We start from the raw sequence: 21431 nt of genomic DNA on the forward strand, positions 1-21431 counted from the left end.
TAGGCATGCTACCATGTTCTTCTTCGGCACTGGGACAATGGTGGATGACTTGAAGCAGGAGGGGACTATTCCTGTGGAGAGGGAGAGGTTGAATACGTCTGTGAACACACCAGCCAGTTGCGCTGCGCACACTCTGATCACCCGGCCTGGGATGCCGTCTGGTCCGGCCGCTTTGCGGATGTTGATGCGCCCGAATTGCCTGCGCACGTCTGCTTCGGTGATGACCAGGGCGCTGGCAGTGCTGTCCGCGGTGTGTCCCCTCTCTGGTGGGATGGCGTTGGAGTTCTCGAATCGGGCGTAGAAGCTATTCAGCTCGTCTGGGAGAGAGCTAGCTACAGTAGCTGCGCAGCCAGGTCTCCCTTTGAAGTCTGAGATGGTGTGTAGCCCTTGCCACATGCTGCGTGAGTTGTTGCTGCATAGTTGTGACTATCTTATTGCTGTATTCCCGTTTGGCTACCTAGATCACTCTGCGGAGGTCGTAGCGGGCTTTCTTGTCGTTGGTGATGTCACCGGATTTGAAGGCTGTATCTCTCGCGGTGAGTGCAGCTCTGACTGCGCTATTTATCCACGGTTTCATTTTCACGACTTCAAAATAAAACATGAATGGAAAGTGATGGGATCACCCAACAGAAAGTACATAGAATTTTGAAAAAGTATTTTGATCTTTAAAATGTACATATTGATGCAATTACATGACATTTTTACACATGCCTATTATATTTGTATAAAGAGTTTCAATCATGAGGGGTGTCATACAAAAAAATATTGGCCTTTTATTGTAGCCCAACAGTTAAAAGTGCTTCGTATAGATTGCATAGGGAACACTGCCAGATATAGTTACATAATTTGTGTTTCCTTAATCCATAGTTAGTATTTCTAAATGCTTAAACAAGTTTAACATAAGAGCTTTTATTTTGAAGAAATCCTCATTTACATTGACCGGAAATAGGTGGGCAGCGTTCCACTTTTGGAGCTCAGAAAACACAGATGGCCTGCCTCCACTCAGAGGGTGGGGGTCTCATTTGACGAGACATTCTCCCCTCGGATATATGCTGAATCTTCCACTCGAGTCTGGTCTGGCTGCCTTTTTCTCTCAAGTCCTATATTCATATTATATGCATGAAGACACTTTTTATTTTATTTTTTAAATAGCAATGTTAGTGCAATATAAACATTTGATTGTCTGATCTGCACAACTCCTGGCTGTGGCCCAAACTAAAATGCTAAATAAATGATGTGACTCATGTCCAACAACTCTTAAAGCATTCCATTAATTATCATAAAGAATAGAACAGTGTTCTTCTATATCTGTGGTTGATGATATATCTAATCTAAATCTGATGCATATTTATATGGTCTGATGACCACAGAAAACTTTGACAAACTAAGCTGCAAGAAAATAAGTTAGTAACCAAGCAAACGAGCTAATAAGCCTAATTTGCTTCACCCTCTGACCTCTTCTGTGCGCTTAGAAACATTGTTTCGAGTCGCTAAAATGGTACAACAGTGTTGTGTTTTGGCTGCTGAAAATGCAAAGAACTAATTCTGTAAACTCATAGTTGCTATAGCAACAGAAGGCACCCATCAGGGCGGATATCCATTGTTGTCTTAAGGCAGATTTGCGCAACAAATGATAGGACGATAACCTGCACTGAAAAAACGAAACAAAAAAAAAAACACGTGAAACGTGTAGGCATCAGTGTGCTGAAATTATATTAAAAGATTGATACATATTGACAGCGTCCATGTAACTTGAACTGTTAGGCCTAGTTTGGTTGTGGAGAGTTCAGTTCCACTGTTTTCAAGGACTGCCCGCGAATCATCAAGCCACAGGAGTTACTGAAAGTACTGACCCAAACCACAACAATTAATTAATACACTTGCCGCAAGTCGCTCTGGATGAGCATCTGCTAAATGACTAAAATGTAATGGGTGGGTTTGGCATTTTAACAGGTAAAGCGAATATGGAATCACGCTAGAGATCATATCCTATCAAATAAAAGTACACAGACATGTTTAAATTTGTTCTTAAAAAATCTTCATTCTGTATTTACATTGTTTAAACACTGGCAGAAATAGACAAAGAATGCTTATTTACAGAGTACATGAGTGTTAAAAAGAGAGCTAGAAACACTATTTATACATGGACAACAGCTTCAAGGACACAGGACTGAAACAAGTTATACAACAATACATCTCTGTTACACTACCAGACACTTAACCAAAACACAGTGTTGTATGTACAGGAAATCCAATGTCTCTCCCACTGAAAAGCACCGAATGGTACATATTTACATAAATATACAAACACGTGTGTAGCCGATGTGTTCATGCAAAAGTACGATGATTTCAATATCACAAAATAAAATGTTTGGGGGGTAAAATGAGCAAAATGGAAAAATAAGCAAATGTTATGTTATAAAATATACAACTACACTAGCAAAACAGAAGATTTAATACTAATTGAAGTTTGAAGAACGTAGAATCTTAGATGGGCATCAACAACAAAAATTCAGACGATCTAAAATAACAGGCCTTAGATAATACTCCATTTCATGCAATTGTATAATGAGTTGAAAAAATAAAAATGAAATAAACAGCCAGCTCTGTAGGCTTCCCTTAATTGTAACTGGAAAGAGGGGGAAAAAATGCAGCAGAGTTTGTCGTCGGGCTATGGAACCGAATTGGAACGCAATACAGGCACTTGTTGGTGTAGTTTCAGAGTGTGTTTGTCTGCTGCCCCTCCTGGCTGAGGATGGTAGTGGCATGGATAGACATGGTGGTTGTAGTTATGGTCTCCTCCACTTTGGGCTGCTTGCTGGCGAACTCTGCAATGCTGAAGACGAACTGCATGCAGCCCAGCTTGATGTAGCTTCCGTGGTGGAGGAGCGCGGTGCCCTCCCAGCCGGCCCCGCTGCCCCCGATCAGGCTGGAGCTGCTAGCCTTGCAGTTGCAGGACAGCCTGGGACCTCCCTGGGGCTGGCAACTCATCACTCCTCCCGCTGGCATCAACCTAGCACCAGCCCCAGCACCCTCCTCCTGCTCCCTCCTCTTACAGCGACCTGGGGGTGGGGGGGGGGGGGGGGGGGTCATTCACAACCTCTTTTTACACACACACACACACACACACACACACACACACACACACACAGCAGGGCCAAACCCAGGTAGTTGATCTGTACATAGGTGATCTGTACATATCAAGTGGGTGTGGGTGGGTGTATGTGTGTGTTACTCACAAATAACGCTCTGTACTCTGGAAACCAGGCTGCCGGCGGGGCTTGGCGAGGCCTTCTCAGAGAAGTCGCAGGAGTAAAGGACGTTGTCCACCGTGGTCCCATGTTCACTGTAGTTAAGCAGCTCGTAATGCTTGGTATTCTACAGAAGGTGATAAGGGACACAAACTAGTACTAAGTACTAAAAAATATACAGTATGGACAGTATAAACAGTAAGCATATAAGTAAGCAATATAAATAGCAGATGGATGATTGTGTGTGCATGTGTGTTAAGATGACAGTGCATGTGTGAGTGACTTGAGGGGGGCACTGGTGGGGTCATCGTTGACGATTCTGATGGCGTGGGGGAAGAAACTCAGCCTTAGCCTCTCTGTTCTTGCTGCATGACAGCGGAGGCGTTTTCCTGACCGCAGCGGCTGGAACAGTCCATGTTTCGGGTGGTGAGGGTCCTTCATAATCCTGTAGGCTCTGGTCCTACACCTCCTGGTGTACAGGACATGGAGAGGGGGGGTTGGAGCTCCCATGGTTTTTTCTGCCAGGCGTACCACCCTTTGCAGAGCTCGCCTGTCCTGGGCCGTGCTGTTACCGTACCAGACGGCGATGTTGCCAGCCAGGACGCTCTCCACAGCTCCAGAGTAGAAGGACTGAAGGATCCTCCGGGAGACTCTGAATTTCCTCAGTTGCCTGAGATGGAACAGGCGCTGCCTTGCCTTTCCCACCAGAGAACTGATGTGGGTAGTCCAGGGCAGGTCTTCTGAGATGTTGACTCCCAGGTATTTAAAACTGCTCACCCTGTCCACAGCAGTCCCACCGATGTCCAGCGGTGTGTAGGCCCTTAGTTTTTGTGCTCTCCCGAAGTCCACAATCAGCTCTTTTGTCTTGGAGACATTCAGGATGAGGCTGTTCTCCTGACACCAGAGTGACAGGTCCGCCACCTCGTCCAGGTAGCCTTTCTCATTGTTGTCTGAGATCAGCCCCACCACGACCGTGTCGTCCGCAAACTTGATGGAGTTTTCGCTGGACTTAGCCACACAGTCGTGGGTGTACAGGGAGTAGAGGAGGGGACTAAGGACACAGCCCTGGGGGGACCCTGTGCTCAGTGTGAGTGAGCTGGAGGTGTGTCTACCCACCCTGACCACCTGTGGCCTGGCCGTCAGAAAGTCCAGGATCCAGGCACACAGGGGAATGTTCGGTCCTAGACCAATCATCTTATCAGCCAGTCTGGTGGGGACTATGGTATTGAACGCTGAGCTGAAGTCTATAAACAGCATTCTCACATAGGCAAAAGGGGGGCTGTCAAGGTGAGAGAGAGTGGTGTGGAGGACCTGGGAAACTGCATCGTCTGTAGATCTGTTTGGTCTATATGCGAACTGCAGTGGGTCTAGGGTCGGAGGGAGGGAGGAGCAGATGTAATCCTTAATCAGCCTCTCGAAGCACTTCATGACCACTGAGGTTAGAGCCACGGGTCTGTAGTCATTCAAGCAGGCTGGGGAGGTGATCTTGGGCACAGGGACGATAGATCTTTTAAAACAGGTGGGAACTACTGAATTAGCCAGTGAGAGGTTGAATATGGTGGTGAACACAGGAGCTAGCTGGTTAGCACAGGTCTTAAGTACTCTCCCAGGTATGCCATCTGGGCCAGCAGCTTTCCTTGTATTCACCTTCAGCAGAGCCCTCCTCACGTCGTGTTCCGTCACGGTGGGTCTGTTAACTGTCTCCCGGGAATTTAGGCTCTGTACAGAACCCCAGACCAACCCTCAGATAACCGGTTATGGATCCTCAGCCTGAGGGGTCTTACCCTGTCAGATGCTGACTGGTCCTATGTAGGTTGGTGTCGATTAGATTCACTCCGCTGTTAACGGTCTACATCCCATAGTTCCTCCCATATCTTCCTCTACCCACCTCAGCTGAACTGAAAAATCACCCCAAACCTAAAAACTGTACACAGAAGTGGGTAGCCTCTATGGTTAACGACCGCTCTAATCTGATACGAGTGCCAGTTGGTGTGGTTGCGGATAAAGGGTTTATCGGTAAGGATAATTTACCCAAAGGAGGTAATAAGGGGTCAGATAACCCTTCAGATCCTAAGATGTATTATGCACAGCAATCTATAATATTTTATGTTACCAGGAGGACGTAAAAAGGCTTATGAGGGATGGAATGACTAAAAATATATTAAAAAAAAGAAAATAATAATAATAATAATTAATAATTAAAATTGAGAAAACTATTCCTTTAAATGCAGGTTAAATGATTTAATGATGGCTTAAAACATTGCAGCATTACAGGCAGAGTGATTAAATGGTAAAATGCTAGTATTCAAAAAATGATAAAAATTAGAAAAGAATAAAACCAGTCAATCAAGTCTGTCCCTACTCTGCCTGTGAAATTTAGAGAAGCCCCAGTGTCACTTGATCAGAGCGTAGCTGGTTCTTCTATCCGCCAGAGCTGTTGTTATATAAACAAAGGTCCGCCAAGGTCCTCCGTTGTACTAGTGTGGCGAGGCCGACAGTCAGAATTCAATCAGAGTGTGAGCTCTGGACAAGGAGATCCTGCTTGGGTGCTAGAGTATGAAAAACTCCAGTTTCCACTCCGGGGTAATCTTCAGCACACTCAGTCCTGCTCCGGTCCTTCTGGTGTTACGCTCCGCAGCGGAGAAAGTCTGTTGTACTGCTCCAGAGAGCTCTTTTTATAGTTTGCAATGGGGCTTTCCTTTACCCCCACCCTTTCTTATCTAATTCATTTCGTCAGGCATTGAATTCGATCTAATTCATTACATCACCCTGAGTTCGCACCCATGCTTAGTCATGGGCCTAAGGGCACCTGTTGTTATGTCTACTAGACATACTTATCACTCTCCTGCTCAAACTGGACTCAAGGCCACTTCTTATTGTGGACTTCTGCAATTCTACTCTATTTTTGTCCCATACTAATCTATGCCTTCCTCAAAGTTAACATTTAGTACATATGGTATACAATTATCATTAGCACACATGATTAGCCTACTTCAGTAATCATCCCTGAGTAAGAATTATATAGTAAAACATGAGTATGGTGGCCTACTTCAGCAATCATTTCTGAGTAAGAATTATACAGTCAACATTAATGCATTTGGTTGCCTACTTCAGTATCAGTTAAACCATTATCACTACGAGGTCCAACCAGATATGTTGACCCGGAGTCATACACTACCCTTATAATTTCTCTTATTCAGTTTTGCCTTTTGCACATATTTGAACTCATTTATCATTAACCAATTATATATATTTGACTCAACTTATCATTAATCAGTTTCACACATTTGAATCAATTTATCATTTATAAGCAGTAATGCAGTTTACACCTATTTTAATCAACTTATCATTCATAAGCAATTATGCAGTTGCACCTATTTGAAGGATAGATCAAAGATAAAATGTGTTTCAGGAACATGCGCAGCCGCGGTGTCCCTCGTCAGGTTGGGCCCCCAGCTGCTAAGCTTTTTCTCTTTCTAGCAGTGTCATGGTGATTCACCAAGATTGCTCTCAAACCTCGGGCCAATCCTGCTATGCTTAACTGGGTAACGTTGGGAATGGTGTTTAGGCTGGGAAAAGGCCATACTAATCTCGCCCTCGGCGACATAACCCACCACCATACCGAACAGCATGATCCACTGGCCTCCCCTTCCTGCTAGACTTTGATTGCTGCTTTTATGATATGGTTCTATATACATATATAAAAAAAACATATTACACTCACCGGCCACTTTATTAGGTACACCTTGCTAGTACCGGGTTGGACCCCCTTTTGCCTTCAGAAATGCCTTAATTCTTTGTGGCATAGATTCAACAAGGTGCTGGAAACATTCCTCCGAGATTTTGGTCCATATTGACATGATAGCATCACGCAGTTGCTGCAGATTTGTCGGCTGCACATCCATGATGCGAATCTCGCGTTCCACCACATCCCAAAGGTGCTCTATTGAATTGAGATCTGGTGACTGGGGAGGCCATTGGAGTACAGTGAACTCATTGTCATGTTCAAGAAACCAGTTTGAGATGATGTGAGCTTTGTGACGAGGCGCGTTATCCTGCTGAAAGTAGCCATCAGAAGATGGGTACACTGTGGTCATAAAGGGATGGACATGGTCAGCAACAATACTCAGGTAGGCTGTGGCGTTTAAACGATGCTCAATTGGTACTAAGGGGCCCAAAGTGTGCCAAGAAAATATCCCCCACACCATTACACCACCACCAGCCTGAACCTTTGATACAAGGCAGGATGGATCCATGCTTTCATGTTGTTTACGCCAAATTGCCACTGTAGCCTCAGTTTCCTGTTCTTAGCTGACAGGAGTGGCACCCGGTGTGGTCTTCTGCTGCTGTAGCCCATCTGCTTCAAGGTTCGACGTGTTGTGCGTTCAGAGATGGTCTTCTGCATACCTTGGTTGTAACGAGTGGTTATTTGAGTTACTGTTGCCTTTCTATTATCTCAAACCAGTCTGGCCATTCTCCTCTGACCTCTGGCATCAACAAGGCATTTTCACCCAGAGAACTGCCGCTCACTGGATATTTTCTCTTTTTCGGACCATTCTCTGTAAACCCTAGAGATGGTTGTGCGTGAAAATCCCCGTAGATCAGCAGTTTCTGAAATACTCAGACCAGCCCATCTGGCACCAACAACCATGCCACGTTCTAAGTCACTTAAATTACCTTTCTTCCCCATTCTGATGCTCGGTTTGAACTTCAGCAGGTCGTCTTGACCATGTCTACATGCCTAAATGCATTGAGTTGCTGCCATGTGATTGGCTGATTAGATATTTGCGTTTACAAGCAGTTTAACAGGTGTACTAATAAAGTGGCAGGTGAGTGTATATTATTGCTTTTTGTCTTTTATTCTATGCACTTCAAGATTACACAATAATAAAAGGAGCTTCATAAATATAATAAATTGTTATTCTTATTAGACCACACAGCATGCCAAAGACAAAGCACAGAAGCCTATAATCAGTGGTCTCCTACAGAGCTAGCATTAAAGCACCTCGGGTCCTAACGATATAATTTAATTAATCCTTGAAAGAAAAGAAAACAAATAAAACAACCCACCTCGTCATAGAAGATGCAGCCGTGTTTTCCCGATATGTAATTGCAATGACCGTAATTTGTAAGGCACAAATCCATGTCAGCACCTGTGGGGGGTGGGGGGGGAGAAAGAGATACGAGGCAGTCACTACATGAATGTTATGGAAGAGTCATAACTTCACCCTAGCTACAACCTTACCAGATCCTATGTACAGGGTTCTATAGCACATGTTAATGGCTCCACCTTTCCCCATGAGAGGGTAGAACACCGCCCGTGGCTTCACGTCCTTCTTAGGCGCTGTGGACAACAGACAGGTGAGCATTACAACCATGAAACACAGAGAGAGGGAGAGACATGCAGACAGAGGATATAATCAGGCAGAGAGAGAAAGAGCCTTACGTTCTTCGTGCCGCGACAGAGGCTTGAGGGTGACAGCGGGGGAAGGAGCTTTGGGGGGAAAGAGCTCCTGTATCCTCTGCCAGGCCAGGAGCTTGACCAACTCCTCATCCAGCTTACTCAGCTCAATCTCTGTGCAAAAACATAAAGTCAAAAAGGGCAACCAATAAATAAAATAACTTATTACATTTTACAAGAATGATCTCAAAGTGCATAAACCAAAAAAAAAAACACAGCAAAAGCAAAACACTTATCACTGACAGTCATTTATAATTATTTAAAATGATTTTAATTTATAGTGTACATGCCCCATACCCATTTCACAGCCTCATTGTCACTTGGCCTCGCACAGTCTACAAAATGTATTGTTTTATTTTGTACATTTGTTATTGCTATTTTGTTAATATTTTGCTATTTTGTACATTTCTTGTCAATATTTGCTATTGTTTTTTATGTCCCATGCACCAACCTCACCCAGTCAATTTCCTGTATGTGCAAATATACTTCGCCAAATAAAAGAATTCTGATAAAAGCAGAAATCCAAGTCGAGGACGTAGGATAGGCTAGCCGATAAAGAGAAAATATAACTTTATTTTGAAAAAAAGGGAGCTTGTATGATGCAAAAGTGACTTTCAATATACAGGAAACACACACAGGCATGGTTTAGCTTAGCATGGCTATTGAACACCAGATGGGGTCTTTTCATCGGGGGGGGGGGGGGGGGGGGGGACTTACCCACGTCCCCTTCCAACACGGCTTTCATACATCCAGACAGGTCTGCTATGGGAGAGAGGAGGCCGGGGAAGAGAGAGCTAATGGCAGGACTCACAGTTTTCGGACAGAAACCTGCGCAGACACACAGTAAACCAGGGGAGGCTGGTGGAGGTAGAAATCGTAGGACGAGGAATTGTTTCAAACACACTTTTTTCCCCACTACGGCACGTTTGATACCATTCCTCATTCCGTTCCATGCATTACAACCAGCCTTTCCTCCACCAGCCTCCCCTGCAGGACACCATTTAGAAGGGAAGGCATTCAAAGTTCTTTATTGTCACAGTCAGATTAGTGAGATGCTTGCATCACACGGGCCTCAACAATGTTATACACAATGTACATATACAATACACTTCCCAAAGAAAATCACACCCTAACTTTTACACCCAAATTTGCACAATATCAATACAAGTACAATATTAAATAATAGCAGACACTCTGTTCAAATTGAATACAGTAAAACACTAAAAAAGTGGAGGGAGTGCCATTCTCCTGCTGCTACACCCACCAGGGGCTGGGGCTGTTGTGAACATCTTACCCAGGGGAGGGGGTGTCGTAGGGGGGGGCAGCTTGGCTGTGCCGGGGTCCCTGACCAGCCTTGGGGGGGTGAAGATGTGGTTGTCTGCGCTGAGTGAGAGAGACACTAGGGGGACCCCCCTGTGGATAGGTTGGAGGTCCTGCCGTGTGTCGGAGCATACCGAGGGGGGTGTGGGGGAAGCTTTCTGGGCGCAGGAGCCCAGGGGGCTGTTGCTACTCTCCGTTTTAACCACAGCCCCCCTTCCGAGGTGGTTGGGGACTGCCAGGAAGGTGGTGGGGGCGGAGGCTGGGAGGGGCGGAGGGGGTTTCAGTCTGTGCTGAAGCAGCTCCGTCTGTCTGCGAGCGTCCGTCGTGGCAGGCCCGTTGGCTTTCGCGGGCCAGTGCTCCGGTTCCGCCAGGGGTCCATTGAGCGTCCAGCAGTTCTGACAGGGCCTCATGGCGCAGCTGCAGCCCTCCTGGTCGTGCTCCACCGTGGGGCCGTTGAGCACCAGAGTACCGCAGAGCTTCGAGGAAGGGTTAGGTGAGGCTGTCATTACATGATCCTCGGCCACTGTCACCGCACAGGGCTTGATGTTCGCCTTGTCTTTCTGCTCCAAGTCCCAGTCTGACGACAACGATGACGAAGATGATATCTGCTTTGCGGATATGTGTCGCATGATGCTACACTGAAGCGCGATGACATCCCGAAGCCACTGTCCGACAGCGAAAGAAATGTAAGAGCAAGTAATAGATATTATTCAATATAAAGAGAGCAGAAGTAAGGACAACACAGACAGAATGAGTAGAACAGGCATGCCCATTCAAAATCAACATTCCATGGTGGGTGTAGCATCCTTTGGTGTTCCATTTGGAAGTTTCAGCTTACAGCTTTATTAACAACCAACTCAACACTGGAATGTTCAGTCAAACGATGCTGCCTATGAATGTGTCGCTTCTCTCTGTGTTCTACACATGCAATTAGTGTTGTCACGACAACAAAATATTTGCTTGAATTTTGACATTCATTGAATATGACACAAAATAAGGTTATATTTGCCAATGTGGCCATAATACAGGCCCAGGTCTTCTCAATTACATTAATATTTCACTAAGTTATGGTATGTAGATTTTAACCCAATGTTGAGTTTATTTTTAAATCTAAATCAATTCACAAGAATAGATTAACATGTCCAGGGATGGAACATCAGGCAAAGGCACATGATCACAGGTCACCAGGAGAGGAGGAGACACTATTTTTTATGAACTCACTCGCTTGACTGAACATTTGAGGACATGCTGAACTTAATTTCCATCCCTGAACGTGTTATGTTATCGAATCATGTATCTAAGCATATCCTTAGCTAGCTCTTCGCTGACCTGTCATGATCTGAACTCCTTGAAGAGGTTGGAATGCCTATGTGACGTGTTGCTTCCCTTTGACTGCATGGCCTTGTAACATCTTTTACAAATAGCCTTTGTGATTTTGGTCGGCTCACCGTCATCATTGGCTCTATAAGCAAAGTATTGGCAGATTTCACTGGCACCTTTTTATCAAAAAGCTGGGGACGGCCAGCATCCACACTTACGGCTTCCATCCTTCTCATCAACACCGTGTGTCTGTTTAGCGTTGTCTTTCCCAGCCACTATGCATGCAGAGCGCACTGGCCCCCACTAGCATATAGACAAATTACACTCAGGCATTTATGTTAAGAAAAAAAAAAAAAAACGGTTCGAAATTTTCTTTGTATAGAACCGTTTTCAAAGCAGGGTTTTGTGATACTTTTGTAGAACCGGAACATTGTGCAACACTACATGCAATAATAATGATTACCATGGCAATTATGTATTACAATTCCATGTCAGTCATCTTGTGGCGTACTAGCCAAATTGCCACGATCTGAGGGACCACATCCGTTCTACTCATCCTATTTCTATGGACAAAACCACCAGAAGGGGGAGTTTAGCAGATCTGTGTGTGTGTGTACCTCCTGTTGCTCCTCCTCGCTGGTGAAATGCTGAGAGGAGCACAGATGCTCCTGGTCTGAGACGCCGTTACAGATCAGCTCCCCGTTACGGACCCCCGCTGACTCCAACATGGAAGGGGGGCTCAGATACTGTGACTTGATGGCATCGGGCACCTGTGTGAGCACACACACTGAACTATTTTGCATGCTTGCAGTGTGTGTGCTTGTGTGTAGTGTGTAGGTTGAGGTAGGTATACTTTGTAACCAATCAGACCTCAGCCCAACATCAAACAATACATTCAGTGTGCGTGTGGACGGGACCTACCTTCAGCGTCTTCTTCCTGTGCTGGTGGGCGGCGTTGCGGCGGTTGGGCAGGTTCTGCCGTTGGACCCACCGCAGGAGGTCTACCTTGACAGCGTGCTGGGACATCCTGTCTTGGAACTGGTCGAACAGCTGGCAGCGGTTGGTCAGCGCCAGGCTCCCCTGCTTCAGCTGGATAACAGGGTGGTGGTGGGTTAAGTTAATATTTATTTGATAACACTTTGGCTGCACGAAAACAACACCACAGGTCCATGCTGTTCAAGAACAACATCTGATCCATACCCAGGGAGAGAGAGATATACGGGTGAAAAGCTCAGAAACATTGCTGTTTTTACAGGGTGGTGTGTTGAATCGTCAACTGTAGATAATGGCATTTCCTTATACATTTTAAAGACATTAACAGCATGTTGCTGCCCCCGCTGGCCACACTGAACATTTGAAAATATGCATATGCTACATTTTCTGATGGCACCAAACATGTCCAAGACAAGGTGGAGCAATGACTATGTTGCTTATAGCTATCCTACTACAAGAGTGGGTAGGGTCTGATTTGAAATATGCTATGAAAGTCAGTATGTCACAAACTGCAGAATCTAAACAACTGAAGACACTCCATTTTTATGGAGAGTGTCTTCATAATCATCATTATGATTGCTCGTAAGAGAGAGTCAGCGAGGGGAAAAAGATTAAGAATGTACCTTACCTGCAAGCTTCATAAACCTTGGGGCAAATCAGAACATATTTACTGTTTGTTAGCTACCATTCAGATCTACCTATGCTAGCAATCATAACAGTGACCACTGTCTACAAAAACGAGGAAGTGCACAACAAAGTGTCACCAGTTTTGTTTAGATTCTGCAGTTTGTGATGTGCGAACTTCGGTAACGTATTGAGAACATATAGCCAGCATGTTTATACACTCACCGAGCACTTTATTAAGAACACTATACTAATACTAGGTAGGGTCTCCCTTTGCTCTCAATACAGTCTCAATTCTTCGTGGCATTGATTCCACAAGATGTTGGAAACATTCCTTTTAGATTCTGGTCCATGACTAAATGATAGCATCACGCAATTCCTGCAGATTTTTCAGGTGCACTTTCAAGCTGTGAATCTCCCGTTCTACCACATGCCAAAGGTATTCTATTGGATTCAGATCCAGTGACTGGGAAGGCCACTGAAGAACACTGAACTCATTGTCATGTTCATGAAACCAGTTTGAGACCACTTTTGCTTTGTGACATGGTGCATTATCATGCTGGAAGTAGAAGATGGGTAAATTGTGGCCATGAAGGGATGCACATGGTCAGCAACAATACTCAAATAGGCTGTGGCATTCAAGCGATGATTGATTGGTAAGTGTGCCAAGAAAACATTCCCCACACCATTACACCACCACCACCATGAGAAGGTGTACAGGTGTTGCTAATAAAGTGCTTGGTGAGTGTATACATAAAGCCAGGTTGCGTTTCTCACCACCATGTGCTCGATGTGGTTGGGGCACATCCAACTGCCCGGGGGCAAGGCAGTGAGGGGGGGGTCCAGGCAGTCCATGTGGAAGAGGAGGGGGCAATAATCACACTGGATGAGGGGGGCCATCCTGCAGCTCCTATTTGTGTGTGTGGAGGGGGGGGTAAAGAAGAGAAGGTATGACAAGATGTTCAAACCCAAGTCTAAGCCATATTCATTTACACCATCTTTGTTCAAACTTCTACTGCCTCTGCAATGCAAGAGCTGTACACCTCACTGTTCTAGTATTCGTCTACGGGTTAAATTTGATTGTCTCCTTGGATGTTATTAGTAGAACACAGTGGAGGCAGAAATCAGGAGGACGGGCTCGTAAATGCAAACACACGTTTGACAATGAGCCTGTCCACCAGCCTCCCCTGGTGGAAGGTGTGTGTTACTGTACCTGCTGCAGGTGAAGCACACCTTGACGGGCAGAGGGACCAGGCCGTTGGGGTCCATCTCGTGCGGAGGCCTCCTGAACGGCCGCCCGATCAGCTCCTCTTTCCTTCTCCGTTTACTGCTGCCTGAGGACACTGAGCACAACCCAGAGTTTAGCACCTTGACCAAGAGATGGGTTTCTTAAGATGCCGCTCACAATGAAATTTAACCCGGGTTACCTGGCCACCTGCCCCCCCCCCCCCCCCCCCCACACACAGTCAATCAGTCTAACCTGGCAGCGCGGTTGGACAGGTGAGATTGTTGGGAAGCTGGAACTGTGTGGGGTTCCTCTCCATCGCCGCAGCGATGAGCAGCTGGAAGGGTCTCTTGAGGAGGCGTGGCATGGAGGGCGCCAAAGGGGCAGCACCCTCGGGCTCCGAACTCTGACCACCACCCGCCCCCTCCGTCTCGTCGTCCTGCTCTTCCGAGGGCATCGGCGTGGACGAGGCGTTGGATGTGGGCATGCCGGGGCAGCTGCGGCATTCGAGGAGACTGACCTGGGCCATTGCTCTCACCCCGGGAGGGAGACTGTCCAGGTGCAGCTTGCCTAGCGTGGCGAGGTCCACCGCGGGGGAGGAGGAACGCTTGGAGAGGGGCTTCTCCAGCAGGCCGTTCGTCTGCTCGGCTTTCTGTTCCCGCTTCTGGGGGGGGTAGAGAGGGGGAAGGAGGGACAGCGAGGATCAGTCTGTATGAAATGAAAACTGGAAAGGAGTTAGGCTTTTCTTTTTCTTAACATGTAGTGACAAGACTGCTCACCTTTTTACAGACATTACAGCTAATACACATCCAGTCACCAGGGGGCAGCATTTCTTCACTCAGCGGTGGGTTGCTGTGGGAAACAAACAACAAAATACAGCCATAAGCAAGCAACCTGCTGGAATTGTTTCACTCATGGGTCAAAGAGATGTTTTTGCCATGTAAGTGTACAGTGCATATAAGCATACAAACAACACTAGGTAAACTGATTGTCAGTCATCTGGTAAAAATGCCTGAGGAGAAATGTATGTGACCCAAAATATCTTCAACAACAGAATGATAAGGGTAAACAAATATTTCTGAATCAGGGTTCAACATGTCTTAATTTCTCATTAGCTACTTCCATACCACCTGGTGATGTTGGAATGAACCATTAAATTATGCTTTGTCTCCATCTGGTGGCCATACTGACAACATATAAAATACTCCTATAAAAAGCCTCTCAGCCAGCCATAGATGATTCATCTTGTTCTCACTTTGAGGCATAAGGGAGAAAAACATAAGGCAAAATTTAGATAAAGGTGTTGTTCAGACAGAGGGTCTTATACAACATTTCCGATATGATTCAAATTAGTACCTGTGGAATCCATTGTGGTGGAGCACGTCAAAGTCGTCCGAATCATAGCTAGCCTAAATAAATGGTTTCTTTGCCTCTGAAATCCGGAGGGCTATAGAGCCATCTACTGCATCATAGGCACTGAAGTGAAATATGTACAAAATGTAACCTAAACACCAATGATTATAAAAGCATCGTATGCACTGAAAGGAAAATGTAGTCAAACTAACGGCAAAATGACAGCCAGATGAACAGCACGTTCGTGGGATCTTGCGTAAGTCCATGGTGCAAGAAAGCGTTGACATCTTCACTTTCATCGCAAACAACGTTTAATTCGACGCCAAATATTATCTGCTAAGGCCGAGGAGGAAAACAGGGTAAAATGGCGCTGGAATAAAATACATTTTCAGGGAGGTCGTCATATTGTAAACAGAGGCACACGAGAGCAGGCTCGACTCCATTGTTAGCTTGTGTTTCCCAGCGCTCTCACAGCCAAGCAGGTGAAGTCTTGCTGCGTGCGAGAGGCGGGGGAAGATTGGTTACAAACATTCCGCAGCAAATTTTAATCACGTCCTCGTTGCTGTGTCAGGTTACCCATATACACTCATCAAGAAATTTATTAGGAACACCTGTACACCTTATCATGGTGGGGGTGGTGTAATGGTGTGGGGAATATTTTCTTGGCACACTTTGGGCCTGTTAATACCAATCAATCATCGCTTGAATGCCACAGCCTATTTGAGTATTATTGCTGACCATGTGCATCCCTTCATGGCCACAATTTACCCATCTTCTAATGGCTACTTCCAGCATGATAATGCACCATGTCACAAAGCAAAAGTTGTCTCAAACTGGTTTCATGAACATGACAATGTGTTCTTCAGTGGCCTTCCCAGTCACTAGATCTGAATCCAATAGAACACCTTTGGGATGTGGTAGAACGGGAGATTCACAGCTTGAAAGTGCACCTGAAAAACGCAATCATGTCGTCTTCAGAATCGCAAAGGAATGTTTCAACATCTTGTGGAATCAATGCCATGAAGAATTTAGGCTGTTTTGAGAGCAAAGGGAGGCCCTACCCAGTATTTGTATAGTGTTCTTAATAGTGCTCGGTGAGTATGTTGAACATGAACATGCGCACACACACATCTAACGTTTGCACAGCAGTACAGTCCTCTGCACATAACTGGCCGGTAAGAAAATGGTAGTCCGTTACAGTTCAATTACTACTCTTAGATGTTGCTTGCATGCTTTGGGATAATCGCATTGATGAGGCCAACACAACAGCGTACTCGTTGTACGCCGCCATGAAGCCCTTTAGCACAACACACGTAGCCATCCATCTTCCCAGCTACATCAAACGCGAAGAAACATTTCGAAAGTTACTTTGTTTCGATACAATCAATGTAACCAGCAAGCCATGCAAGCTCATTGACAGGAATGCGCGATACAGCAATATATCATACACATACCAGCATTGTAGGTGGAAGGATGCAGGGCAATGGTCGCAACATAGAAGATCTCCTCCTTCACGACAACTATCGCAGGTATCGTGGTTGGTAGACCTGCCGCTTCTCCGAGCATCCCTTTCGGCCTTCCGAGTTCTCTTCTCACCGTCTTTGGACTTCGGGGGTGCGAGCAGTGTTTGGATTTGCTGGAAGAGTTCAACAAGTTTTAGTAAGCTGGATCACACGTCTGTGCATTTGCATTAAACTGAAGTGTATTCACTGGCCCCTCGTTCCATGTATATGTTTTGATTGCTAGTAGACTATTAGGGAGGCGCTACAGGTCTCTCCGCACCCGAACCAGCAGGTTCAGAGGCAGCTTCTTCCCTGCGGCTGTCACCCTACTGAACTCGAACACTGCACCTACGTGACAACCTACCAACCCCTGCACCCCCCCCCCCACCCGGACAATTGCACTATTACTGTGCCACTGCTCTTACTCAATACCACTGCTCTTCTGTACATATCTGTCCATAATCTGTCTATACTGTTCATAATGCACATAACCCTATATTTTCTTTAATACTACTGTTAATACACTGCACATATCTGTACATACCTGTTTATACTGTTCATACAGCATTCCATATTTTATTTATTCTGCTATCTACCTTATGTTACTGTTAATACATATATACTGCATTACCTATACAGCTCATATGCTGCTACACTGTTCATACTGTAACCTATTTATTCGGCTTATAATGCTACTGCTTACTCATATACTGCTTACACTGCACTACTTATATTATACTGCACTACTTACTGCTCATATATTGCACTACCTGTATATACTGTTCATTGCACTTTCTGCTATTTTGCACTTCTGGTTAGACGCTAACTGCATTTCGTTGTCTCTGTACTTGTACTCTGCACAATGACAATAAAGTTGAATCTAATCTAATCAGTCAAGTGAAATACCAATTAGCCTGCAGCAGTAATCACTACATTACTATGGGCCCTTTTCGTTCAAAAGCCCGACACTTGCCCCTAAATTGTGCAAGCAAGGCCAACTGTACTCTGCAGGGATCACTTCTAACGGTTGCCTGAAAAACATGGTTAATGTAGGCAATCAATGTTTACTAAGCGTGACCAATTGAGTAGCCGAATAATTATACCACAATTGACAACTTACTTCTAAATTGAACTGTATTTCAGATAGGTACGTGGAACGTGTTTGTGAGAAGACCTTCAAAGCCATCTTCAATATCTCTTGCTAGTCAAATCACAGCCTCAAACTTCCCATGCATGAACCAGTTGACAATTCATAGCAAAACAAGGCAATTTGAGGTATCCCTGAGCGACTCTTGAACCAACGTGGCTCAGTGGTGTTGCCTTGCCTCACCTCCATTAAGCCCCCAGAGGTATCGAAATCGTACACAATCGTTGGGGTCTCCATTTTGTCCCACTTCCATCCAGCTGCAGTCGATGATTATCTCGTCTTGCAAAAAGAATCCTGCAAATGCCACTGCTGGCACGGGCAGCGGTATAACTGATATACTATTTCCCCTAATTATTGCCTTCGCTATGACTTACTGTGAACTGTGACAAAGGAAAAACATAAGCTGTCATGGTTAGCTGAACGTATCTAGCTAGCTGGTCAGCTCGTTATGCCTGCTAGAAAGCAAGCAATCAGCTATGAAATAAAGGAAAGGCACACAAGTGTCTGTAAACTGTCAAAACGTCCACGACAGTTAAGAGTTGAAACTGTTCTGTTTTAAATAAACTGTCTTGTTGTCGGTTTACTGAGACATTTTACAACTGTGGCTGTATCTGTGTAAGGCCTAGCTAACCATGGCTTGTTTCGGCTCCTGCAATAGCTGTTGTTTGCTGCTCGCAAAGACGCTTGAAAGTTCGCTTCCATTTGCCGTCAACAGTCAGAATCCACACAAAATGTTAAGTCCACGCGTCGTTAAACGTTCGGCATAGTGCACGTTTGCAAAATAGCGTTTAGTTGTTATTCCTCTGATAATACAGCTCTGTCAAGAGATGTATTACTGTTATGAAAAATCCTGTGCATCCTGCTTTGTTAGCTTGCTAGCAACATCCTTTCTGAGTTGGATCTGTGTTCTCCGAGCTCAATTAATGGAGCTCCGCCCACCTACTTCCGGTCAATGTAAATTTATGTAACTGAGGATTTCTTCAAAATAAGAGCACCCAAGTTAAACTTTATTTTGCATTTAAACACGGTAAATAGGTGTCAAGGAACCACGTAAATACGCTAATTTTCTTAACATATATATACATATATATCAATCATAACCATATCATATTTGCTATAGTATTGCCCCAGAAGGGTTTGTAATTGTTCTTATATCCTAATTATTATTATGAAATGGTATTGCCCCAGAATAATGGACTGTACAGAGTTATTTTTCAAAGATTTCAATACATCTCTGGTACCACTCTTCTCCTCAACACTTCCAGAATACATATCAGGTGAGTTTGAATCAAGAGCGCTCTAGTTTCAAACTCACCTGATATGTATTCTTGTAGTACCGTACAAAAGTTCAATATTAGGCAATACCTTAATAATGCCAGCAGGGGTCACCACTTCATCAATGTTAAAATCACATGTATTAGAGAGACAGAGAGAGAGCAAGTGAGTGAGAGAGAGAGAGAGAGAGAGACAGAGACGGAGTATGGGAGAGCAAGTGAGAGAGAGAGAGAGAGAGAGAGAGTGAGACAGACAGAGAGAGACAGAGACAATTGCAAACCTTAGAATCATATACATTTGTGATTGAGTTGAGTGAGCCTGTTCTCCAGTCTGAGTAAATCAGTTTAATCTTGTTTCTAGTCAGAGTGCTATTAGGAGTTGGTTGTTTTTGCAGTGGCTATCCTGCCTGAAGCCTGTTCTCCAGCCTGAGTAAGTCAGTTTAATCTTGTCTCTAATCAGAGTGCTATTAAGAGTTGTTTGTTTGGCTATCCTGCCTTAAGTAGTTTCTATTGGAAGCCATCTGTTTGAAGTCAATGAGCTGTGAAGTGCTGTCAATCTCCAGTGGGAGGGCCTAAATACTATCCTGCCAGGTATTTAACTCCTGCTCACCCTGGACCACGACTAATACATTTGGGATTGAGTGAGTGGTGAAACCTGTCTGGTCGTTAACTGATTGTCAGGTGGGAGGGGATGCTACCCTGCTAGTCATCAGCAATCACAGAATCTGCATTTATTTCGTGACGATCGCAGAGCGACAGCCTCCTGACACGAAGACTTAGGAGTCTATCTGTGGAGTCCATCGAGGAAGGCCTGAGAGGAAGGCCATACCACGAAGTATTTTTATTCTATTTTGATAATTTCTTCATTACCCTGAGTGTATTGAGCCTACCGATATCCAACTTTTCCCACTAACCTTCTCCCTCTATACCGGCAAAAAGTCACAATGTGCTTTCTCCCCATTCCTGTTATTTCCTCCATCAGGAGGACACATCGACACTACACCTCCACTCGCAACCCTTCCAATCTAATCTACCCACCATGCTCAACTGACCACGACCTCACTGTCACGGGAGGACTTTGGAACTGCCAATCAGTGATCCAGAAAGCAGAGGCTATCTCAGCCTATGCCTGCTTCATGTCTCTCCACTTCCTTGCTCTCACAGAGACATGGATTACACCGGATAACACAGTCGAGTAGGCAGCCCTCTCTGATGCCTACTCCTTTTCTCATTCCCCTTGACTCTCTGGTCGAGGAGGAGGAGGAACAGAACTCCTCATCTCGCCTAAGTGGTCACATAATGTCCTTCCCCTGTCACACCTGTCCATATCCTCCTTTGAATTCCATGCTGTTTCTATCACCTCCCCTGTCAAACTTCACATTGTTGTTATCTATCGTCCTCCAGGTCAGCTTGGCCATTTTTTAGATGAGATGGATGTCCTTCTCAGCTCCTTCCCTGAGGACGGCACACCGCTCACACTACTGGGTGACTTCAACATCCAGTCGGAGAAGCTTCACTCGTCTGGAGCACTTGACTCCTTCGGCCTTACCCTGTCCTACTCTCCTCCCACTCATAAGGCAGGCAATCAGCTTGACCTTGTCTTCACAAGATCCTCCCATACCTCAAACCTCACTGTTACTCCTCGTCCGGTTTCTGATCATCATTTCGTATCCTTCTCCCTCCCTCTCAAATGCTCACCTCCCAACCAGTCTCTACCCACACTGTGTCCTCTCGTCGCGGCCTGCGCACCCTCTCACTCACCACTCTTTCTTCCTCTGTCTTATCCGCCCTACCCTCTGTTGAATCCTTCTCTCTTCTATCCATTGATGCAGCTTCCTCCACCCTCCTGTCCTCTTTCCTCATCCTTCGACTCTGTCCACAGATCCACAGATCAAACCCTGCAAGCTTGTAGAATAGGGCTCCGGGCAGCTGAGAGGAAATGGAGAAAATCTGGCCTTCCT

General features: G+C 45.3%; 1 protein-coding gene across 6 annotated transcripts; it reads right to left on the minus strand.

The window, feature by feature from the left end:
• Positions 1-2021: 2021 nt before the first annotated feature.
• Positions 2022-19064, minus strand: LOC310823858 (PHD finger protein 12-like). Of its 6 annotated transcripts, none has more exons than XM_083696736.1 (15): positions 18380-19064; positions 17002-17183; positions 14974-15046; positions 14450-14858; positions 14183-14303; positions 13747-13879; positions 12274-12441; positions 11970-12122; positions 10007-10697; positions 9430-9570; positions 8698-8826; positions 8497-8595; positions 8322-8404; positions 3240-3378; positions 2022-3062 (listed from the first exon to the last, which is right to left on the minus strand). In XM_083696736.1, exons 1-15 carry the CDS (start codon positions 18431-18433, stop codon positions 2719-2721), a joined length of 2919 nt encoding a protein of 972 aa, XP_083552862.1. In that variant the 5' UTR covers positions 18434-19064; the 3' UTR covers positions 2022-2718. The 6 variants fall into 6 exon arrangements, with proteins under 6 accessions (XP_083552862.1, XP_083552861.1, XP_083552860.1 ...); XM_083696735.1 differs by having other exon boundaries at positions 14183-14312; XM_083696734.1 differs by lacking the exon at positions 18380-19064 and adding an exon at positions 18170-18364.
• Positions 19065-21431: the final 2367 nt, after the last annotated feature.

Source organism: Argentina silus (assembly GCF_951799395.1).
Source record: "Argentina silus genome assembly, chromosome: Y".
In the NCBI taxonomy this organism is placed as follows: Eukaryota; Metazoa; Chordata; class Actinopteri; order Argentiniformes; family Argentinidae; genus Argentina; species Argentina silus.